The 24,294-nt window shown below is 39.6% G+C and overlaps 1 protein-coding gene across 2 annotated transcripts in view; it reads left to right on the top strand.

The window, feature by feature from the left end:
- The window catches only part of APOO (apolipoprotein O), a 94,149-nt gene that overhangs the window by 52,241 nt on the left and 17,614 nt on the right, over window positions 1-24,294 (top strand). For both annotated transcript variants that reach the window (XM_063450096.1, XM_063450095.1), the window contains exons 2-3: window positions 11,767-11,874; window positions 16,399-16,518. In XM_063450096.1, coding sequence (XP_063306166.1) covers window positions 11,767-11,874; window positions 16,399-16,518 — 228 coding nt within the window. The remainder of the gene's footprint in view (window positions 1-11,766; window positions 11,875-16,398; window positions 16,519-24,294) is intronic.

The following is a 24,294-nucleotide window of genomic DNA, read 5'->3' as shown; positions in this document are numbered from 1 at the left end:
ACACTTAAACCCTTAAATAACGGTGGAACAAACAGTACAAATTCTAGGTTTTGTTTTGGTCCCATGGTTTGCATGGAGACTTCTGAACAGGGCCGGCCTTAGGGGTGTGCGAGCTGTGCGGCCGCACAGGGCGCCATGGAGCAGGGGGCGCCGTGCGGCCGCACAGCCGATTTAAAAAAAAAAAAAAAAAAATTTTTTTTTTTTTTTTTTTTTTAAAATTTGCAGCGGGGGCGGAGCTTACCGTGCGGCGGGGGCGGAGCTAAAAGCGCCGGAAAACTGCTGCAGGGGAAGCAGGAAGGAGTCCCTGCTTCCCCACCAAACAGTCACCAGGAGCTGCACTGCCTCCACAATTAACTCCACAGGTAACTGTGTGATTGTCATGTGAGTGTGACTCTCTGCCTATGTGTGTGTGTGTGTGTGTGTGTGTGTGTTACTGTCTGTGTGTGTGTGTGTGTGTGTGTGTGTATGACTGTCTGCCTCTGTGTGTCTGTGTGTATGACTGTCTGCCTCTGTGTGTCTGTGTGTATGACTGTCTGCCTCTGTGTGTGTGTCTGTGTGTATGACTGTCTGCCTCTGTGTGTATGACTGTCTGCCTCTGTGTGTATGACTATCTGCCTGTGTGTGTGTGTGTGTGTATGACTGTCTTCCTCTGTGTGTCTGTGTGTATGACTGTCTGCCTCTGTGTGTCTGTGTGTATGACTGTCTGCCTCTGTGTGTATGACTGTCTGCCTCTGTGTGTATGACTATCTGCCTGTGTGTGTGTGTGTGTGTGTATGACTGTCTGCGTGTGTGTGTGTATAACTGTCTGCCTCTGTGTGTATTACTGTCTGCCTCTGTGTGTTTGTCTGTGTGTATTACTGTCTGCCTCTGTGTGTGTGACTATCTGCCTGTGTGTTTGTCTGTGTGTGTGTGTATGACTGTCTGCGTGTGTGTGTGTGTGTGTATGACTGTCTGCGTGTGTGTGTATATGACTGTCTGCCACTGTGTGTCTGTGTGTATTACTGTCTGCCACTGTGTGTCTGTGTGTATTACTGTATGCCTCTGTGTGTTTGTCTGTGTGTATTACTGTCTGCCTCTGTGTGTGTGTGACTGTGTATGACTGCCTCTGTGTGTATGACTGCCTCTGTGTGTATGACTGTCTGCCTCTGTGTGTATGACTGTCTGCCTGTGTGTGTCTGTGTGTGTCTGTGTGTATGACTGTCTGCGTGTGTGTGTGTGTGTGTATGACTGTCTGCCTGTGTGTGTGTGTATGACTGTCTGCTTGTGCGTGTGTGGATGTCTTCCTGTGTGTGTATGGCCGTCTGACTCTGTGTGTGTGTCACATACAACCAATACACGCATATCACACACTGTTAATATACCCATTACAAATATCACACATAGCATACATATCACACACAGTCATCACACGTACTATTACATACACAGACAACACAAACATAACAGCATACATGGATGACGGGGGGGGCGCTGTGAAGATTTTTCGCACAGGGCGTCTAAATGCCTAAGGCCGGCCCTGCTTCTGAAGAAGTGTATTCTTAGGCAGTTTGTCTTATTCTGGAAGCAGTTGGGATTTTCAATTACTGCTTGTTTTCACTGTACTAATGACGGGTGCTGTATCAGTTTTTCTTATAAAAAAACATCTTCTATATGACGTTTTTTTCCCCCCATATGTTGTCCTGGTCTGAATAAGTGATATTTGTTATATACAGTATTTTGCTATTTGATCACTTGTGGACTTAATGTTTGATAATCCCTTTAATGTATGTCAGGGATGGCATGCACTTGGTTCTTTTTTTTTTTTTTTTTTTTTACAATTCTTTATTTTGGTTGTGCATGAAAAGTAACAACATATTAGCAGTCTTTACAGCTTAACAGGAGAGATCATTTTTTAGTATTCAAGACATGTAATCTGCACATTGTTTGTTTATTCATTTTTTTTTTTTTGCTGAAGCTCAATGGTTGCTCTGCTGAGTTTGGGTCCTTCTCCCTCCTCAGTGCAGGTTTCCAGGGGAGCCAGTTTTGATTGTCGAAGGGTGTTCCTTCTCCCCCAGGCACTTACCCAGACTCCCACGTGATCCGGGCGGCAAGTCTGACACATCTCTGGATGGGCCTTTTGCACAGAGCTGGGAGGGGGGTTTGCTGCCTCCTCCTTACTTTCCAGGTTAGCAGTCAAATCAAGATAGTGGGGTCTGGCTTGTATGCGCCTCCAGAACTCTCGGCAGATCTGGTCGAATTTGGCCTCAAGCACTTTTTCCATTGCAGGGCCTCAGGCTACTCTGGAGGCTGTGTTGTGGCGGCCATCTTAGACGTGCGATCTACGGCTCTGCATAGATTTCCGCTGCTGCAGGTGAGGATATCCAAAGGCTTCAGAAGTGTAGTCTTTCATAGCGGACCACATGTCAGGGGATCGGCCGCTTCCCCCAGCTCCCAGGCCACCTTCCATGCTAGGCCTCATAGCCAGACCATCAAGATTTTGTCAGGAATAAATGGTATGCGTATCCTTTTGCTCCTACTAGTCTCAGCAGTAAGCCACTGTTGTTCTAGATTGTAGTTGGCACAATTTCAGGCAGTAAAAGACAAATTTAAGCTCAACCGAGCTGGATCTCTCAAGAAACATCCCCATGCTCTTGGTTCTTAATGGGTTACGGATCAGAATTTCCCAGGGATTTCCCTGTTTGTCACAGGGAACGTTTTCAATTCATTACTGCAATAAGGTTTACTCTCTTAGGCTCATATTCTCCTTGCAAAATTGATGATGGATATTACAAGTGTCTTAATTGCCAGTGAAAGGTCTCTTCAGTCCTCAGACCATGATACCAGGCTTAAAGGGACACTATAGTCACCAGAACAACTACAGCTTATTGAATTTGTTCTGGTGAGTAGAATTGTTACCTTCAGGCTTTTTGCTGTTAACACTGTCTTTTCAGAGAAAATGCAGTGTTTACATTACAGCCAAGTGATAACTTCACTGGTTACTCCTCAGATGGCTGATAGAGATCCTTCCTGGGTCATGGCTGCCTAAAATGCATCCAAACATTCAGTGTCTCCTCCCTCTGCATGCAGACACTGAACTTTTCTCATAGAGATTAATTGATTCAAGTAATCTCTATGAGGATATGCTGATTGGCCAGGGCTGTGTTTGAATCATGCTGGCTCTGCCCCTGATCTGCCTCCTTGTCAGTCTCAGCCAATCCTATGAGGAATTATTGTGATTGGATCAGGACACCACTTCTAATGATGTCAGCAGACAGCTTGTTTTTTCTGAGGCAAACAGCATGCAGAGTTACAGCTTCAAGCTTGAATACAGTAAGATTTTGCTATATTTATGGAGGCATAAGGAACCCAGGGGGGGTAGATGATGGGTTTAACACTATAGGGTCAGTAATATATGTTTGTGTTCCTGACCCTATAGTGATCCTTTAACAGTTATTGCAATATACTACTTGATAGCAAAATTATAGGGGAATCCCTGAACAGGAAGTCTCACTGCTTGTAGCATGTTCTGATGTTCAAGGGGATTCTTCTGGGTGTCCTACTATCTGGACAAACATTTGGCTGACATTTTTCACATGGTCTCTGTACCAAGATCCATATAAGTAACGTTCATTTCTGACATTCCATTAATGTAATATTGTGAATGATATTCTTGGACTGGGGTACTAGCTAGATTTATCTGCACTCTGCTTATAAGTCCTATCTGAAGAATAAGCCGTGTATGTGGTTGTTTTGTTGTCATACAGACAATTAAATATCTTCAGAAATTCTGCTTATGTGTCTGTTGCCACGATGCATCCTGTGCCACTGGTTTCCAACTTTTCATTACATTTTCATTTTTATATTACATATTACCTACTTATATTGATCAACAGTCTCTAATCATTTTGATTCTAATGTTTGGCATAACTTTTACTATTTACAGTATTTTTATCTTTGAATCTATGTCCTTATAGTGTTTGCCGAAATTCTACTTATAATTAGTAGTTACCACAATGTCTATGGTTCATCCTGATATTCTTCACTATCTGAATGATGTGCTCAGGGCTGATCAGAGGGACTCTGACACCTGGATGCATGAACATTTTTGGTGCCCTCAGGTGGACATGGTTATATTGCTAACTCTTCCCCTTCATAAACATAAAATCTTTTTAACACAACCATTTTATATGGAAACCAATCCACCCTCAACTTCACCGAAACCAATCCACCCCCAACTTCACCACGTAACATGTTACAAACTTCCTACAGTGCCAGCTTTGTCCCCCAAAAACTAGACCCATACCTGTGCCCAGCTTCCCAGTAATATCTTTGTCCCACAGAGCTGGTCAGTGCCATCTGTGTCCCTCAAAGAGCTGGTCAGGACCATCTGCTGTGAGGGGAGGGGTTAACCCATGAGTCAATGTTGCCATGTAAAATGGTCAGGAAAAGAAAATTATGGTATGCATTAAACAAATTTTTGTTATTTATGAATGGGGACAAGGAAGACAGTCGGTTAAGCCCTAAAGTGCTTCAGGAAGTTTGGAGTATCAATTAAATATAATTCTAACACTTTGGCATAATTGAGTTTCCCATGAACATCAAAACATGTTATGTCATGACTCTATTAGAAGTGGACTAATTGTTTACTTTAAGATCTCTTTCACGTGCCACATAATGGCAACCTCTAAAATATCTACATTTTCATGTTTAAATGATGGCTAATATCCACACATTTCTAACACAAGATGTAACTAAGGCACTTGTTCATGCATTGATTATCTCCCTCCTTGAATAAGTCAAGACACTCTTTATCAGTCTGAGTGCCTCTTCCAGGGTTCACTTCCTTAACCCCTTAGTGACCAGACAGCTTTTCAATTTTCTTACCGTTTGGAACCAGGGCTGTTTTTACATATCTGCTGTGTTTGTGTTTAGCTGTAATTTTCCTCTTACTCATTTACTGTACCCACACATATTATATACTGTTTTTCTCGCCATTAAATGGTCTTTCTAAAAATACCATTATTTTCATCATATCATATAATGTACTATAAAAAATTTATAAAATATGATTAGATTTGTTTTTAAAAAAACACACCTTGGGGGGCGGGGCCTGGACAGCATGGCGGCTGGACGTGCCTCATGAGAGCTCTGAGCTCAAACCCTGTAATTCAGCCTGATTATAGCTACCCAACCAGCCAAAAAAGCCACAAATCGGGACCTACCTGCTTCTGGGGCCAGCCGAGGATCCCGGGTTTACTGCCTGCGGGTGCACGGAACATCCGACGGAGCTGGTGGGAGTGAGGCCTAGCAAGGTCACCGGACGGGTGGAGCGGCCGATCCCCCGCTCTGAGAGACCGACACTGTGCCCTCCCAAGTTTGCCTCTCAGCCCTGTTCCCCCCCCTATGGACCCAGCAGATGCACATAAAATGGCGGCTCGGAACAAACAGCAGGAACCAGACACCCAGCGCCCTGAGACGGCACCTCTCACTCCCGAGCAGATAACGCAGAGGAGACTAGATGAGATATTTGACTGCTTCTGGGCCGCGCTGGCCGCACGCCAAACTGCTGCAGCTCCCCAACGCCGAGAGGACAACAAGGAGGTTGAAAGCCGGGCGGTGAGTGGACCCCCTCTGATCACCCATGCCTCTCCAGCATACAAACCTCCTGGCAGGAGATCACCCAGGCCGAGGGCCACCAGTTGCAGAGCCCCAAGGCATCACCCACACCGGCGGAGGATCGCCTGCAATCAGCAGCAGTTTACCACCAAGACTCCCCGCTTGCCCCTAGCACGGATGGGGCCGGAACCCCAAAAACCCCCATGTCCGTGGTGAGAGGAAGCAGACCAGCAAGCCAGCCTGGGGCGGGAGGGATACCCAACGGAACCACCAGAGTGCTGCAGCCTCCCTAGCCCTCAACACACAGGACTTTCGATTCCCATCTGTGGGCATAGGTTGAACACAATCTCGCTGAGTACAGCCGTACCATAAGGGGTCAAACTTTAAGCACTAACTGTCACTGACGGGACTTCCACACCTTACCCACTGATGCCAGCCTATCTGGGACCCTTATACGCATGCAAAAAGCGGCTGCCTGATACGTTCTCCTTGTTTAGCACTCGCTCTGCTTTTTAGGTCCTAACGTTAACCAGATCTCTGCCTTGTATACTAGAATGATAGAGATAAACAGCCAGCGGTTCATACCTGCTTTGATTATACCCATGCCACAGTCTCTAACTTGTATACCCCTATGTACACTGTTGTGGTGTTTAACGCTGTTATGCCTACAAACCACGACGAGAACCAGTACAATAGACGCCATTTCTCAGCTGGTATTTAGCTTGTATTATAAATCGGATGCAAATGCTTAAATTAACCACTCGTGGAACTACGCTTAAAATATCATAACCTTTAGTTTAAATCGTATTTCTTATCTTGACATAACTGTTCCGGCTCTAGCCTGATATTAATATAAAAATGTGCTGTCAAATCGCATGCCATGTTAAACCTACTGTTCTTAATCGGCTTGCTAATGCTGTTGTGGCATCGCAAGACAAAATGTTAAATGTCTTTACATGCACAAGAAAAATAAAGAATTAAAAAAAAAAAACACACCTTTTCTAACTTTGACCCCCAAAGTCTGTTAAGCATCTACAACCGCCCAAAAACACCCATGATAAATAGTTTCTACATTTTGTCTTGAGTTTAGAAATACCCAATGTTAACATGCTCTTTGCTTTTTTTTGGCAAGTTATAGGGCTACATGTACAAGTAGCACTTTGCTCTTACCAAACCACTTATCCCACCAAAAAGTAGCCAAAGTTACATTGTAACACTGATCTCTATCAGGAATCCCTAATTAACCCTTCACATGTATATATTTTGTAAAAGAAGACAACCTAAAGTATTAAACTTGGGGTATTTTGACTCTTTTCTTGCAACCATTTTACCACCAATCTATGCCAAATTAAAAAAATAAATTTAAGAATACATGTACTGATAACTTTAAGGGTTACTGCCAAAGAACACCCCAATATGTGTTCAGCAACATCTCCTGAGTACAGTGATAACACCCATGTACAGGTGCGTCTCGTTCTCTGGGGGCTAAAATACCTTATTTGGAGGGTGTGCATTCCTGTTTTCCAACTTGGAATTTTCACAGCTGGTCATCATGCACCCATGTCCCATTTGGGACATTTTTGAAGCCGGACAATGTAATTTACCCCCATCAAAACATATATTTTTGAAAAGTACATGCCCTAGGGTATTTCAAATGGTGGTATTTTATTACTTTCCATGCACTAATTCTACCACCAGTCTTTGTCAAACTTTTGGGTAGTCATTTTTATGTGTTATTTTTCACACACATTCTATTTTAGGCATGGATTCTCAGCTCCTGTTAGGTGTTACTGCCAAAGAACACCCCAATATTTGGTGTGTCGGACTTTCTGGGGGCTAAAGACCTTATTTAGAGGGTGCGCATTCCTGTTTTCCAAATTGAAATTTTCACAGCTGGTCATCATGCACCCATGTCCTATTTGGGACATTTTTAAAGCCGGCAAGTAATTTACCCCATGAAACCATATATTTTTGAAAAGTAGACAACCCAGGGTATTCAATATGGGGTATGTCTAGTCTTTTTTTAGTAGCCACTTAGTCACAAACACTGGCCAAAGTTAGCATTTATATTTGTTTGTGTGTTAAAAATGCTAAAAACAATTATGAACACTAACTTTGGCCAGCGTTTGTGACTAAGTGGCTACTAAAAAACACTGAATATACCCCATTTGCAATACCTTGGGTTGTCTTCTTTTGCAAATGGTATGCCATCATGGGGGTAATTCTCATTCCTGGGCTACCATACGCTCTCAAAGGCAACATTACCAATCTGGCAAATTTCAATGTGAAAAAAATGACCTTATATAACCTGTACATGGGAGGTACTGTTATACTCGTGAGACTTCGCTAAACAGAAAACTGTAAAACGTATCACAACAATATCATCAGTGAAAGTGCCGTTTGTGTGTGAAAAATGCAAAAAACGTCACTTTCACTGACAATATCAACGCTGTGATATGTTTTACTGTTTTGAAATACTAATATTTGTGTTCAGTGAAGTCTACCGAGTAATACATCAGGATTCATCAGGATGATCCTGATGAAAGTCCTTAGAGAGGACTGAAACGTTGATCCTGATTTTAATATGTCACAATAAAAGTTAATTTTTACTTGGTAGACCATGAGTGCAGCCATCCACTTTCTGCGCTATATATATATATAATGGATCTTGTGTATTATATATATATATATATATATATATATATATATATGTGAAAAAATGCTCTTGCACTCACGCTTTAAATGTCCCTTGTGTGCCGGGTGCTAAGCCAAGGCTTTAAATATCCAAGAAATCCAAAGAGGTAGCAGCACTTACGGTCAAGATAAAAAAATCCAAATTTTATTAAAGCATATTTAAAATGATCGACGTTTCAGTCCACTACACGGGACTTTCCTCAAGATCAACAGAACTGTTGATATTGAGGAAAGTCCCGTGTAGTGGACTGAAACGTCGATCATTTTAAATATGCTTTAATAAAATTTTGATTTTTTATCTGGACCGTGAGTGCTGCTACCGCTTTGGATTATATATATATATATATATATATATATATATATATATCTCTATCTCTATATCCAAAAAAGAAGAATCCAGGATGCACACTTGTACATCCTGGATTCTTCTTTTTTGGTTATATATGGAACACATTACCGTTTGCACCCAGGCAGATTTATTGGATTACAAGTAAGGAGAGTGCCAAGCTATTTATCTTTTTATTTATTTATTTATATATATATATATATATATATATATATATATATATATATATATATATCTCAAAATACAGTTAGAATAAAATTTATATATATATATCATTATATATATATATCATTTACATGTTTTGTTATTATTTTTACGTTTTTTTTAATTTTTTTATTTGTTTATTATATATATATATATATATATATATGTGTGTGTGTGTGTATATGTGTATATATATATATATATATATATATTACTATATATAGACATATAGTTGTTATATATATTATATATATATGTGTGTGTATTTTTATATTACTATATGCATATATTAATAAAAAAATACACTTCGTATGACATTTATATATAATTTAGATATTATTATTTTATTATTTGTATAGCGTCATCAGATTCCGTAGCGCTGTACAATGGGCGGACTAACAGACGTGTCATTTTAACCAGACAACTGGACGTACAGGAACAGAGAGGGGGAGGTGGAGGGATATTATATATACACACATATTATATATAGATATATTACCGTATATACTCGAGTATAAGTCGACCCGAATATAAGTCGAGATCCCTAATTTTACCCCCCAAAAAATGGGAAAACTTATTGACTCGAGTATAAGACTAGGGTGGGAAATGCAGCAGTTACTGGTAAATTTCTAAATAAAATTAGATCCCCAAAAAATTATATTAATTGAATATTTATTTACAGTGTGTATGTAATGAATGCAGTGTGTGTATGTAATGAGTGCAGTGTGTGTGTATGAGTATGTGATGCAGAGCCTTGGTGGGGGGTGGGCATTTTTATTATTATTTTTTATATTATTATTATAATGTTTTTTAATATTATTTTAATATATATATATTTTTTATATATTATTTACATTTTTATGTTATTTATTTTTTGTGGTCCAGTGGATGGGCTGTGTAGGAGGGGGCTGGCAGAGAGCGTTTACTTACCTTCCCTGCAGCTCCTGTCAGCTCCCTTCTCTCTCCTGCGTTCCGGTCAGCTCCCTCTGCAAGTCTTGCGGTGTGAGTGCCGCGCGGAGCTCTGACCCCGCGGCTCTCGTGAGACTTGCAGAGGGAGCTGACCGGAACGCAGGAGAGAGAAGGGAGCTGCAGGAAAGATAAGTCAGATAAGATCAGACAGTCCCCCCCAGACGGAGAAGACCGATCGCCGGCGGGGGAATGGCGGCAATCGGGTAAGTGAATGGGAGGGGGTTAGTAATTTTTTATTCATCATTGAGTGCCTCGACCCCTCGATGCACTCCACATACAGGCAGAGCATCGGAAGCCTGCCGGATAGCTTCCGATGCTCTGCAATCTACTGCCGGGCTCCACATGGGGAAACCTGGAATGATCGCTCCAGGGGAGCAATCACTCAGGGGCCCGGCAGTCAGGGGGGTATTTCAGGATGCCTCAACATTGAGGCATCGCTGCAATACCCTTAGAGCAGCTGGAGGCGTCTGCAGTCTTAAGGACCGTTTTATGTCTGACATACCCTCTACGTCCACGGTCACTAAGGGGTTAAAGGGACACTATAGTCACTAGAACAACTACAGCTTATTGTATTTGTTCTGGTGAGTATAATCATTCTTTTCAGGCTTTTTGCAGTAAATTGTTTTTTCAGAGAAAGTGTTTACATTACAGCCTAGGGATACCTCCTCTGGCCACGCCTCAGATGGCTACCTGGGGCAGTGCTGCACAGTGTGCAACACTTACATTCAGTGTCTCCACCCTCTGCATGGAGACACTGAACTTTCCTCATAGAGCTGCATTGATTCAAAGCATCTGTAGGAGGATATGCTGATTGGCCAGGGCTGTGTTTGACTTGTACTGGCTCTGCCCGGTGATTTGCCTCCTTGACAGTCTCAGACAATCCTATGGGAAAGCATTGTGATTGGCTCATAGAGTCACTTCTGATAATGTCAGCTGAGCAGTCAGATCAGAGGCAGAGTCAGCAGCTGCAGACTTGAAGAAAAGTAATATTTGACTATATTTTCACTATATTTAGAGGGACCAGGTGGGCTAGATGGTGGATTTAACACTATAGGGTCAGGAATACATGTTTGTGTTCCCGACCCTATAGTGTTCCTTTAGACCTCACTTCTTTCTTACTTCTGCACCGCTCCCCTTTGTTCACACTTTCATTTGCTTCCGCTCTCCTTTAAAATACCGGTACTTTTACTACCCATATCTAAATCTACAGATATCAAAGTATACCTGGCAATGTGTACTTGTTTTATTGTATATATCTATCTGCATTGAGTATAGTTGAAATAACCAAATCCACTAATTTGATGGGATTTTTTTCTTATCACTTTTGTGTCCTGTGCCCGTTTAACTGTATGTATATGTATGTTCTTTGGTTAGGAGATAGCTTGACTTATAATAATTTCTTTGTTTGTTTTGTTTTCTTGAAATTTGGGCTTTTTTTTTAGGCATGTAGTAAAGCGTTAATCAAACATAAAGCCTGTTTTGCGCCTTTACTTATATAGGTCCAATGTAATCCACACATGATTGTAGTTGTAGTACTTATGATGCCAGGAGTACCCTGTCTTGGTTCCCCAGTAATGGGGAAATCCATGTAGCAATGTTTTGTCATCTTACCAGGGTCCCTACCAGGCTCTGAGGCTCCTATACTACCAGGTGGTGCTCTTCAGGCTTATGCAGAACTGCATTTTGTGTGTTCCTGACATATTGCAACTTGATGCTCAATTTGTCAACTTATTTAAAAAAAAAAAAATTGTTCTGATGACACTAGCACTGGTTAAGTATTAAAATGCAAAGTGTTGATAGGAATTTGATGTACTGTAAAATATAACCTAAAGCTATTTTTTTTCTTGATATACAGGGTTATGTAGATTAAAAATGTTTTGGCAATAAAATGTAAAATTAGGTAAATGCAAGCTTTAATGCAGTATCTGAATTTTAACCAAGTGCTGTTTATTGACCAGGTGCTGGGTCTGGCGGCTGTTCCTGCTAGCCTGAGTTTTGCATCTCTCCGTGTACATGCATCCAGTGGTGAAGTAAAGACTCCCAAAGAGTTCATAAAAGTGGAGGAGGTAATTTAAATCTGATTTCTGTACTGTTAACAACAAGATACATTGCAGGCACCAACACAACTTACGTGCATTTGATTTTTAGTTCTGTTTTAGCCTCACATTCAAGCTCTATTTGTCTCCACATTCAAATATCATTATTTTTTTCTAAAAAATAAATAAAGTTTTGCTACTTTCTGCAACATAACTCCACCCCCATTGCTATGCCCTCCCCTTTACTCAAAATGTCTTCTTGTTTGGCAAGTATGCAGTGTAACTCAACCAAATGAGAGATCAGTGTGAGCTGAACTGAAACTTGACTATAGAGCACGTCCTTCCTCCTGGGGGGCCCGGCCATGTGAGAGTGAGGTCCTTGCGAGGACCTCACAATCACATGGCTGGGTTAGCTGGCTGAGGCATTGCCAGCAGGGGGACTGCCTGTAATGACAGTCCCCCTGCTGGCTGAATTCAAATAAAAAAAAGTTAATAAGTGTAAAAAAATAATAATAATATACTTAGATCATATATATATATATATATATATATATATATATATATATACACACATATACATACATACACTGTCTAGGTGTATTTTACTATTAATATATAATTATAGAACAAAATAATATATATATCTATACATAAGTATATTCGTATATATCACTATATACCTATATATAAATAAAAATATTAAAAAAATTCTATATATATACGTATATATACACATATATTCCCGAAAGAGTGCACTCAGAGGACTTGAATAAACTTCAAATAAATGCTTTATTGAGCAATAATGTGCAGAAATATGCAGTTCAAGACAACGTTTCAGTCCAGACGGACTTTTATCAAGGTCTTGATAAAAGTCCGTCTGGACTGAAACGTCGACTTGAACTGCATATTTCTGCACATTATTGCTCAATAAAGCATTTATTTGAAGTTTATTCAAGTCCTCTGAGTGCCCTCTTTCGGGAATAAATGGAGAGGCTGGAGTTGTTGCACCGAGGCACTGAACAAGACCGGTTAAACTGAGTGCGGGGAACCAGGATTTTATATATACACATATGTATGTATGTATATATATATATATATATATATATATATATATATATATATATATATATATATATATATATATATATATATATATATATATATTAATTCTACACATATATTTATGTAATATTTTTACATAATTAGGTATCCTAATTAATTACAATTAGCGGGACCTGCCTGACAACCCATGCCGAAAGTATAGGGAATTTAATTTGCTAGCACTATATTTAACCCTATAACTTTCCAAGACACCATAAAACCTGTACATGGGGTGTACTGTTTTACTTGGGAGACTTCGCTGAACACAAATATTAGTGTTTCAAAACAGTAAAATGTATTACAACGATGATATCGCCAGTAAAAGTTACGGTTTTTGCATTTTTCATGCACAAACAGCACTTACACGGACGATATTATTGCTGCAATACTTTTTACTGTTTTGAAACACAAATATTTGTGTTCAGCGAAGTCTCCCGAGTACAACAGTACCCCTCATGTACAGGTTTTATGGTGTTTTCAAAAGTTACAGCGTCAAATATAAGGCTTGTGTTTCATTTTTTTCACATTAATTTAAGCCAGATTGCTTACGTAAGCCAGATTGCTTACGTTGCCTTTCTGACCCTATGGTAGCCCAAGAATGAAAATTACCCCTATGATGACTTGCCATTTGCAATAGTAGACAACCCAAGGTATTGCAAATGGGGTATGTCCAGTCTTTTTTTAGTAGCCACTTAGTCACAAACACTGGCCAAAAGTTTTTTGCATTTTTCACACACAAACAAATACTAACGCTAACTTTGGCCAGTGTTTGTGACCAAATGGCTACTAAAAAAGACTGGGCATACCCCATTTGCAATACCTTGGGTTGTCTTCTATGTCATCTATTGCAAATGGTATGCCATTATGGGTGTAAATTTTATTTCTGGGCTACTATACAGTCCCAAAGGCAACGTAACCAATCTGGCGAATTTCAATTTCAAATGTAACGTGCTATATTTGACCCTGTAACTTCCCAAAACACCATAAAACCTGTACAGAGGGGGTGCTGTTTTGCACGTGAGACTTTGCTGAATACAAATATGTGTATTTTATTGCAGTAAAAGCAAACAGTATTATGACATTGACAGTTAAAATGTCACGTAGATCTAAAAAAAAAAATGTTTTCTTATTTTCTTCATATTGAAATTATGTTTCATAGCTAAATATTTGATATTAAATGAAAGCCCTGTTTCCCCTGAATAAAATTATATATAATAAGGGAGGGTGCATTCAGGGCCGGCGCTACCATAAGGCGGCCCATGCGGCCGCCTTAGGGCGCACCAGCCCTGGGGGCGCAATGTCAGGCTGACCGGAAGGAGGGAAGCGCACTGCGCTCCCCTCCAGCCGGTTACAATTTGTAGCGTGGCCGAGCGCAGCCCATAGATTCCCTCCCGCGGAGCCCAGCCTCGACCCGCCCAGCCTCCTACCCTGGTGTCTGCCGACTGCCGCAGGCTGTGTGGAGGGGGCGGGGATATGAATGACATCATATCCCTGCTCCCTGTGTACCGCACAGCGCGACTGGCGCCCAGTGATGAGGCTGGGCTGCAGGACAGGACTCCACAGAGCCGGACAGAATGCACCCAGGGGACAAGATTGAACTGATGTAAGTATGTATGTCTCTGTCTGTATGTCTCTCTCTGTATGTATGTATGTAAGTATGTATGTCTCTGTCTGTATGTCTTGTATGTATGTTTATGTATGCCTGTATGTCTCTGTATGTGTATGTATGTCTCTGTATGTACGTATGTATGTGTATGTATGTCTCTGTATGTATGTATGTATGTATGCCTGTATGTCTTTGTATGTATGTTTCTGTATGCCTGTATGTCTCTGTATGCCTGTATATATGTATGTGCCTGTATGGCGGTATGTCTCTGTATGCATGTATGTATGCCTGTATGTTTATGTATGCCTGTATGTCTCTGTATGCATGTGCCTGTATGTCTTTGTATGTATGTTTCTGTATGCCTGTATATATGTATGTGTCTGTATGGTGGTATGTCTCTGTATGCATGCATGTCTTTCTATGCCTGTATGTTTATGTATGCCTGTATGTTTATGTATGCCTGTATGTGTCTGTATGACGGTATGCCTCTGTATGTATGCATGTCTTTATATACCTTCATGTATGTATTTGCCTGTATGTCTCTGACTGTATGTGTCTGTGTCTGTATGTCTCTGTATGAGTATTTCTGTGTTTGTATGACAGTGTACCTGTGTGACTGAAAAATGATGCCTGTGGCTTGGGAGGAAATACACACAGGTGAAGATGCATTTATTTTTTTTAAAGGAGGGTGAGGGGCGCCAAAATGCATCTTCGCCTATGTAACTAAAAATCCTAGCACCGGCCCTGGGTGCATTTAATATGAAAGAGGTGAATTACGATTGGACAGACATATAGCGCAAATGCCAGGTTTTGTTTACGTTTTGTTTTGTTCACAACGTGTACATTTGGCTCAGTGCTTAAGGGGTTAAATAAAGAATAACACATTGCTTATAATATGGAAAGTCTCTCTCTCTCTCTCTCTCTCTCTCTATTTATCTATCTATCTATTTATTATGTATGTATGGAGAGTCCCTTTCCATATTATAAGCAATGATACATATATGATACACATATATATATATATATATATATATATATATATATATATATATATATATATATATATATATATATATGTATATGGGAGTTAGGGCTGGCTGTGTGATACTTGTGTTAGGGAAACATTGAAATACAAATCTACTCTGGCTTCAACCAACCTGGTGTTATTACTTTACAAAACCATTGTTTGTTCTTTTTCAGGTTAAACAAGGAAGTATATTTACTGTAAATCTGCTTTCCTCTTTAATTATTTCCACAATAGCCAAGACTGCACAACATTACATGAACACGTAACGTGTAGATATGTTTATTTTTAATTAAAGAGTGTACCCGGCTTGGTTTAAAACAACAATAACACTAGGCAAAATCACTGGTAATCTAGGGCTGGCCAGGCCAATCCAATGCTTCCCAAGAGGACATTCAGTCAATTAGATGGTTCTCATACAGAAATATAAATCCACTTACTGAAAGTCCTCAGTAAGTAAGTGTCTCTAGTGGCTGTTTGACCACTTCTAGAGGCATTTGTCAGGGCAGCAGCTATGCACCAAAACCATAACTTTAAGAATTGGGTGTTTTTGTGCTTAGATGTCCTTTAAAGATGAAGGGCTAATTTTAAAGAAACACAGAACAAAATACAGAAACTTATAGACCGATATTGGTAAGTAAACATGCACATATACACAGAAAAATACAGTGTGACATACACACAGCACACAGAGGTTTACACTCATAGAAAGGAATAAATTGGCAGCGACAAAATAGTTTTTTCATGAAGAGTAGTAGTCCTGGTATAATCGTTATATCACTACTGTCCTCGTGTATTTATAATTTTTTTTTTGTTTCTGCAGCTTTCTCTATATTCTACGCCAGTTCAAGAAGCTAAATATGTTGAAAAAAGTCAGACACAGCTGGAGGATGGAATCTCATGGCTGAGACATTCGATCACACCTTATACTGGCTGGTGTCAGGTACAACTGAGCACATTTACACTAAGATATTTATAACACCTCTCTCTCCTCTCTATATAACTGTGAATGTGCAAGATAAAATAATGCCAATAATTACCAATTTTTAAGCCAGTTCATTGGTGTTAAATAATGAAACTGCTGAGTCCCTTTGAAAGACTGTGTGAATACAGCACATAGACTATATATAATATATATATATGTATGTGTGTATATATCGTGTTTTTAAACTATTGTGTAAAACTGTGTGTGTTTGTGTATATGTATTTTTTGGACAAATGAAAAAGCTGGTAGACATTGTTTGCAAACCATTTGTAAGCATTTAAGTAAGCTGCTAACATATCCTGTTTTAAAAAAAAAAACCTGCATCTCCCTTGGTTATTATGCTAGCATAGAAACATAATGATTGTAGTTTATTAATAGCTAGTAACCTACTTGATGCCTTAGAGAAAACGATATCTATACTGTATGTGGTCTTAGAGCGAACATGCACAAACACGGCACAGCAAATGTAAATTAACCTTCTGAGAATTAAATCAAGTTCTCTAAACAGAATGTTTGTGTTTTTGCAGTAGACCATTTACATGTACAAGTGATTGTGTACATTCATCAGCCGTTTACACATTCTTTGAAGAATATTTGATATCCCCATATGTAGATTACGCAGTCCATTAAAATTATGTATCAAAATGCTGCGCTTTAATCCAATGTATAGATTAAAAGAAAGCCGGAATTTTTCTGTAATTAATTATACTTGCCTAATGCTTACTCCCACCATGCCCAGGATTGCACACGTATTTGCATTTGCCTATAACCCAATTCCCAGTGCTGTATCCTAGAATGTGGGCCACACACTGACACTGTGCATACAGTACACACAAGGGAAGACACATGCATACATCCTAGTACATATTTATCTTTTTTCACCTATTTATACCACTAACACTGATATATTATTTCAAAACCACAAATACTGTACTATGAATATCAATAAGATTATGAAATTGTACACAATCACAGTAATTCACTAAAATGAGAATTGCCATGAATTTGAAGTGAATTTCAAATTTAAGGCTAAAATAGCTGAATTGAAATTCTCTTTGAATTCCTGACAATTCTTTGTTTAGTAAATAACCCTGTAGTAGTGGCAGCGGTGAAAAGCCATTTCATACATAAAATATATAAATATTTATACATTATTAGCAATGGGAACCTCTTTTGTATGGACATTGAATAGTGTTAGTAATGAGCATAAGGCTATTTTTGATTGATAAGTTATCTTATAAATCTAAAATCAGATTACTAGATAGGAAACTAGTAAAGTGGATTGACTAATTTTATGTTTTTGTTTTATTTGGTGTTAAATAATATGATTCTATTGATATACTTTGCTGCAACGTATTTATCCATGGATTTTAGCCTTAAAATGGCACAGTCCTCTAAAGAGGGTAAAGACACAGAGCAGTGTTTGAGCTACAGACCCATATACCTTCTTAATTGCGACATAAAACTCTTTGCCAAAATCCTACGACCAGGTTGAAACCATTTCTACCAAACCTAGTTGACCCAGACCAGGTAGGCCTCATTCCCAACGTGGACGTGATCCGCAATGTAACCAGGCAAGGATGCCCCCTATCACCACTGCTCTTCATCCATTCCCTCTAAGCATTTCATTGGGCCATCACAGAAAACCCAAACGTAAGTAGAACAGGGACAGGACAAGACCTACATATTGTTATGGCGTATGCCAATGATTTATTGTTCTTCATCGCATCCCCCAGAATCAACCTTACCTAATGCCATGTTGTAATTATAAACGTATGGAGCTCTCTCAAACGTAATAATAATAATTTACTCTAAATCCACAATGTTAATTAACTTCCTTTCCCTTCCGGTGGAGCAACTTTGCTATTAAATACTTAGGGATATGGATCACAAAACACTTGACCCGCCTGTACCAACACAATTTCTTACCGGTGCTGGTGGCCTTACAAGAAACTTTTGGAAATGGACACGCCCACACTTCTTCTGTTCATAAACAAAGGGATTCAACTCCTAAATGGCAGAGGATTGAGCAGTGAGGCTGCAGGGGCATGTTCTATACACCAAAACTGCTTCATTAAGCTAAAGTTGTTCAGGTGACTATAGTGTCCCTTTAAGGTTATGAAACATTCCAGTTTACTTGCACACAAAACCTTCATTTTATAGCAGGCATTATTTATTCTCGTTTCTATTTATTCTGTTCATTGATCATGAATTAAACAACAGGTAGAATTGATATCAAACTTATTTTCTTTCTACATCATTGCATACAATGCAGCATAGCAGGTATGTGGATCCCAATTTTGAAAGAAGTTATACCCTGCTAGAATACCAGTGACTAGGGTTATTAGAGATTAAAAGGTAGCTGGTAAAAGGTATGTGAAAGAACTTTTTAAACAAGGCCTGATTTCTGTTCATACCCTCTTATCTTTAAAAGGTAAGCTATATAAACCAAGGTGGGTATGAAACAGAACAATAACAGTGGAGAACTGTAGAGGTGAAAGACTTAATATTATGCAGACCGTCTTCTCTCTAAGACCTTCCCCCTCCTAAAGCCATACAGACAGGCCTTTCCCTTTCTTACCCCAAATAGAAATTAACAACTTCTCGAGCGCATGAAAACTTTGTAATTAATTTTCAATGGGCTCTGGACTCACGCTTGGATTGTCTAGGACAGGGGTACCCAAAAGGTATGTTTTAAAACTACAGCTTCCATAATGCTTTGTCATTCTAAAGACATGCCAAGCATCATGGGAGTTGCAGTTCTACAAATTTTGGGGATCTACCTTTTGGACACCGCTGGTCTAGGAGCATCAAAGATAACTCTCAAGCTTTATGATACTCCATAATTAGTTACAATGAGGTCTATGTCAGCCTCCATTTATACGCTGCATAACAAGGTGGTTACATGCTTAAGGGAGCAATTGTTTACAAGAATTTGATTGTTGTAAAATTGTTGGGACAGTAGGAGAAGTCTAAACCCTTAAAATGTTATCAAGACACAATTGCTAAACATATAGTGTGTTCACTTATGTATAAAAAAAAGATTCCAGCCAGAAATTAATCCTTGTTCAACTGCAGCAAAATATTACAGTGCTCTAATTATTAATTAGTTGTTTTGTCAGATCATATATAAAATATATCAGGTTTATTTGTGAAACTACAGTTCCTGTAATATCCCTTTTTGTCTGGGTGACTTTAATGGAAATACTATAAAATAATATAAAATATTACCCCAGTCTGTACATACAGTAGTGGGATCTGTAACAAACTGGTTTCTCTACTTCAGTTTTTCTAAATGACATAATTGTCAAATGTCATTTAGAAAAACCGAAGTAGAGAAACCAGTTTGTTACAGATCCCAGTACTGTATGTACAGACTAGGGTAATATTTTATTTTGTGCTCTCACCATTATTTATTGTATTTTGCACCTTTACTTGTGTGTTTGGAGTGATGCACACCGTGATTGTAGCACCACTCTTTTTAATCAATTCTTACCATTGAATTATTACTATTAAATAATATATGAAAATGTTTATCTTGATAGTTTTCAGCATTTTTTTTCGGTTTGCATGATGACGTGTTTCCGAAGGTCCCTGAAATGTACAGTAAAGTAATTGTAACAAACACTGAAGAGTTCACTGTTGACACAGGAAGGAGGACATCCTGTTTCTCATAAGCTGAAAGATGTTACTGTATCTATCTTCATAATACAACTTGTCTCAGAACATAGCTATAACTGTAATTGTTTATAGGTGATTCATAATTATGGACCAGCAAATTTATGTTTTTCACTGTAGACATAAACATAACAAATTCCTTGTTGGTGGTTGGCGTACCATTTATGTATATTTGTGTACCGGCATTACCTAAGCAGTTATAATGTCACTATAGATTCACAGTGATACATATGTAAAAAAAAATGCCATGGTCTCCAAAATGTGTTCTTTATCAAGTGTTTAACCCCTTAAGGACACATGACATGTGTGACATGTCATGATTCCCTTTTATTCCAGAAGTTTGGTCCTTAAGGGGTTAAAATAGATGAACTACTGGAGTCAAGAAATTGTCTAAGCTAAATAAAGGGCACCGTATTGAGATAAAATATACCCTGAGAATCACATGCAGGCTCTTTGTATGCTGAAACCTGAGTTAAGTAGACGTACCAGGTTCCTTCTCTGATGGAAAAATAACAATCCACAAGAAATAACGAGAATAAAAAGAAATCTTTATTGAAATAACATCATGGTTAAGGTTCACAGCGGGAAGGCAGGTATCAATCTGATGCGTTTGCCCAATCGAGAGAAAGAGTGTGTGTGTGTGTGTGTGTCTCAGTCACACGCATATCTGTAAATTCCCATTCTTCTCTCTGTAATACTGATAAATGTCAGGTTATCCCTGGCCACTCATTATAAATAATGGCAATGTTTTTGACATCAAATGCAAAAAGCATGCATACAGGAGCATGCAAAAAATATTGCAAGCTATTTCACCATAATTTTTTAAATGCATCCGTGTTTGTGTACGTATCCCTTGCATCGAAACCTACCATCGCATCAAAGGAATTCATTTCCTAAATGGGCAAGACAAATATAAACCTCCAAACCTAGCACAGATGATTGAAAACTTTATAAGCGTGGCATTATCTTTATAAAATATCTGTTACAGGAAAGAGAATGTAGTGTTTAAAGCTGGGACTTAAAAGACTGCACAGGATGTTTTCACAGTGGCAAACGTCCCCAGAGTTATCCTAGAACTCACAGACTAAACATTTACCAATCCTGTGACAAACAATACAGGATGTATTACTTTATTAATGGTGATATTTATTGTTTCATTTGTACTGTGAAATAATTTAATGCAAAGTTGTTCATTTACTAGATTACTTGAACATATTTCTATGGACTTTGGTCACATGGACTATGTCACCTTAATATTTTGTTACTAAGTAAGGAGTTTTGAACTTGTGGTCTGTATAGGAGTTATTTTTTTGAGTGGGAGGGGGTGTGACGGACTGCCTGGCACCCCGACTGGGTGCCTCCGCCAATCACTGCTTCCTAGCAACACGAGTACTTCCAAGCACTCCACCAAACACCATAACCACCGTAAACCCCACAGCCAGCGTTACAGCTTGGTTGGGGTCTCGCTGTTCTCCACCTATCCTGGACCCAAGACCAGGATTCAGCTTCCAGTGAGTAGACGAACCTCTCCTACTCCAGAGAGTAAAGCAGGATAGCTCTTTCAAGAGCTAGTGATTATAATCCAAGGGAGTATAATGATTATAGCAATCCCCAGAGTGAATATAGCTGTTTCCTCCACACATGAGACGAGACTCTATGTTGAGGGTGAAGAGGAACTGTTTAATGGGAGCCACATGCAGCATGATGTGCAAGTCCCCATGCAAGGGGTTTTCCATAACATATTCCAGGGGCATTCCCCACTGGACCTGAGAGGGAACTATGACAAGGTACACACTTTAAATACATTGGTTCTCAGGTCCAGGACACTGGACCAATTATTTCCAGGCACAAAAAACATACCAAAGAAAAGAAAATGTTACTTGCGCTTTTTCCTTAATCCCTATGTATATTTAGACAAATGGAGGTCATTTAGTTGCTCCAATGGCCATTGGAGGGATGCCCGCCTGCCAACGTCAAGGCAGACCCCCCCTAAGCGGGTCCTAACATTGACCCTTCAGCCTGCTTCCTTGAGCTTCTGGCAAAGGTATCTCTAATGAGACAGAAAGGGGTATTTTTTATATACACCCCTTTACTTATTAACCCTTAATAGGGAACACATGGGATGGGTAGCAGCATTGTAACCAGGCTGTGTGATACAAAGTAAATACAAATACAAAAAGAGAAGTCCTGCGCTTAAGCTGCAAGGACTACAACACACATCAGCCCCAATATATAGTAAAAACCAAAGGAAGCAGGCTGAAGGGTCAATGTTAGGACCCGCTTAGGGGGGGTCTGCCTTGACGTTGGCAGGCGGGCATCCCTCCAATGGCCATTGGAGCAACTAAATGACCTCCATTTGTCTAAATATACATAGGGATTAAGGAAAAAGCGCAAGTAACATTTTCTTTTCTTTGGTTTTTACTATATATTGGGGCTGATGTGTGTTGTAGTCCTTGCAGCTTAAGCGCAGGACTTCTCTTTTTGTATTTGTATTTACTTTGTATCACACAGCCTGGTTACAATGCTGCTACCCATCCCATGTGTTCCCTATTAAGGGTTAATAAGTAAAGGGGTGTATATAAAAAATACCCCTTTCTGTCTCATTAGAGATATCTTTGCCAGAAGCTCAAGGAAGCAGGCTGAAGGGTCAATGTTAGGACCCGCTTAGGGGGGGTCTGCCTTGACGTTGGCAGGCGGGCATCCCTCCAATGGCCATTGGAGCAACTAAATGACCTCCATTTGTCTAAATATACATAGGGATTAAGGAAAAAGCGCAAGTAACATTTTCTTTTCTTTGGTTTTTACAAAAAACATACATTTAAACAACATCCCGAAAGTACCCCTAAAACACATGGAAACCCCACAAACCCCCTGATAGCCCCGATCTGGGGGACCAACATATCCAAAAATCACCCAGATAGGTTCAGTGGTTCGGGATTTCCATGGAAGTAATAATTTTGACCGATCGTGCACATGGTCGTATGCCCAAAACAGTTCCAGGGAATCAAGGCTAACGGTCGGTCTCTCTTTCTGGAGTACAAAAGTACATAAGTCACATGAACTGAGCCTTTTAAAGTGCATTGGTCAAGGTATATTGCGGGCCCATAGTCCTGAGGCAGGAGGCTGGCAAGCAGGCTCCTCCAGGAGCCTGTGGCAAGGTTCTGTTCTCCCCAGGGGGGTTTGCAGTTATGGAAACCAAGGCACTTCAAACCATCTGTGCCATCTCCTTGTCTAGAGGCTAGAAACATCATCAGGCCAGCAAGTATGATTAGGGAAATAATTATACTAAAAAAATTGTAGGGATGAGATTCCTAATGTATTTATTGATATAACATTTATATCCAGCACATTGTAATATGAATCATTTTGTGAGCGTATATCTAAAATGTCATCTATATGTTCTAAATATATATTGCAGATTGAGGGCTATGGTTAAATATGGTTGTGATCGAAGCTAAGTCTCTCCTGGAGTATCATATTTAGGGATGCATCTGTGTCTGCTGGGCGATGCTCTCCACCTCTACTACTAATGCTAGAGAGTTGGAACTTCCTAATGCATTGCAGGGCTTGGCTCAGGAAAGCTAACAGAAACTGTTTAGAAACATCAGACTCTATGGCATTAGTAGTGGAGGTGGGGAGGGGAACACAGGGAAGAAGCCAAACGGTTCAAAACTGGCTAACTTATAATGTGGGGGTTCCAGGGCTCTCCTGGTACCAAAAAAAAAAAACAGCAGGAAAGATACAAAGGCTTTTTCAGACCCTGGTGTGGCCAGGTTTAATGCCAATGAGAAGAATGAAATATCACATCCAAGACTAGCCAAAAGTCATTACATTAGAGGTACACAAATAGCAGGATTGGATGCCAGAAGTCAGAAAGTTCAAGTAATAAAACCAATGTAAAACCAGAATAACTGTATGACAATTGACTAATGCGCTTAAGGGTGCAGGAACCAAAAATGGACACTGTAAGAGGGATGTAGATGATTTAAATAGTACCTAATGAACGGCATAATCAACTCTTGTCATCTCGGCAAAAACAAAAAGTGTTTGTGTACA

This window comes from Pelobates fuscus, chromosome 1 (assembly GCF_036172605.1).
Source record: "Pelobates fuscus isolate aPelFus1 chromosome 1, aPelFus1.pri, whole genome shotgun sequence".
Classification (NCBI taxonomy): domain Eukaryota; kingdom Metazoa; phylum Chordata; class Amphibia; order Anura; family Pelobatidae; genus Pelobates; species Pelobates fuscus.
The sequence above is the reverse complement of the archived record's forward strand: the minus strand, read 5'-3'. Positions and strand labels throughout refer to the sequence as shown.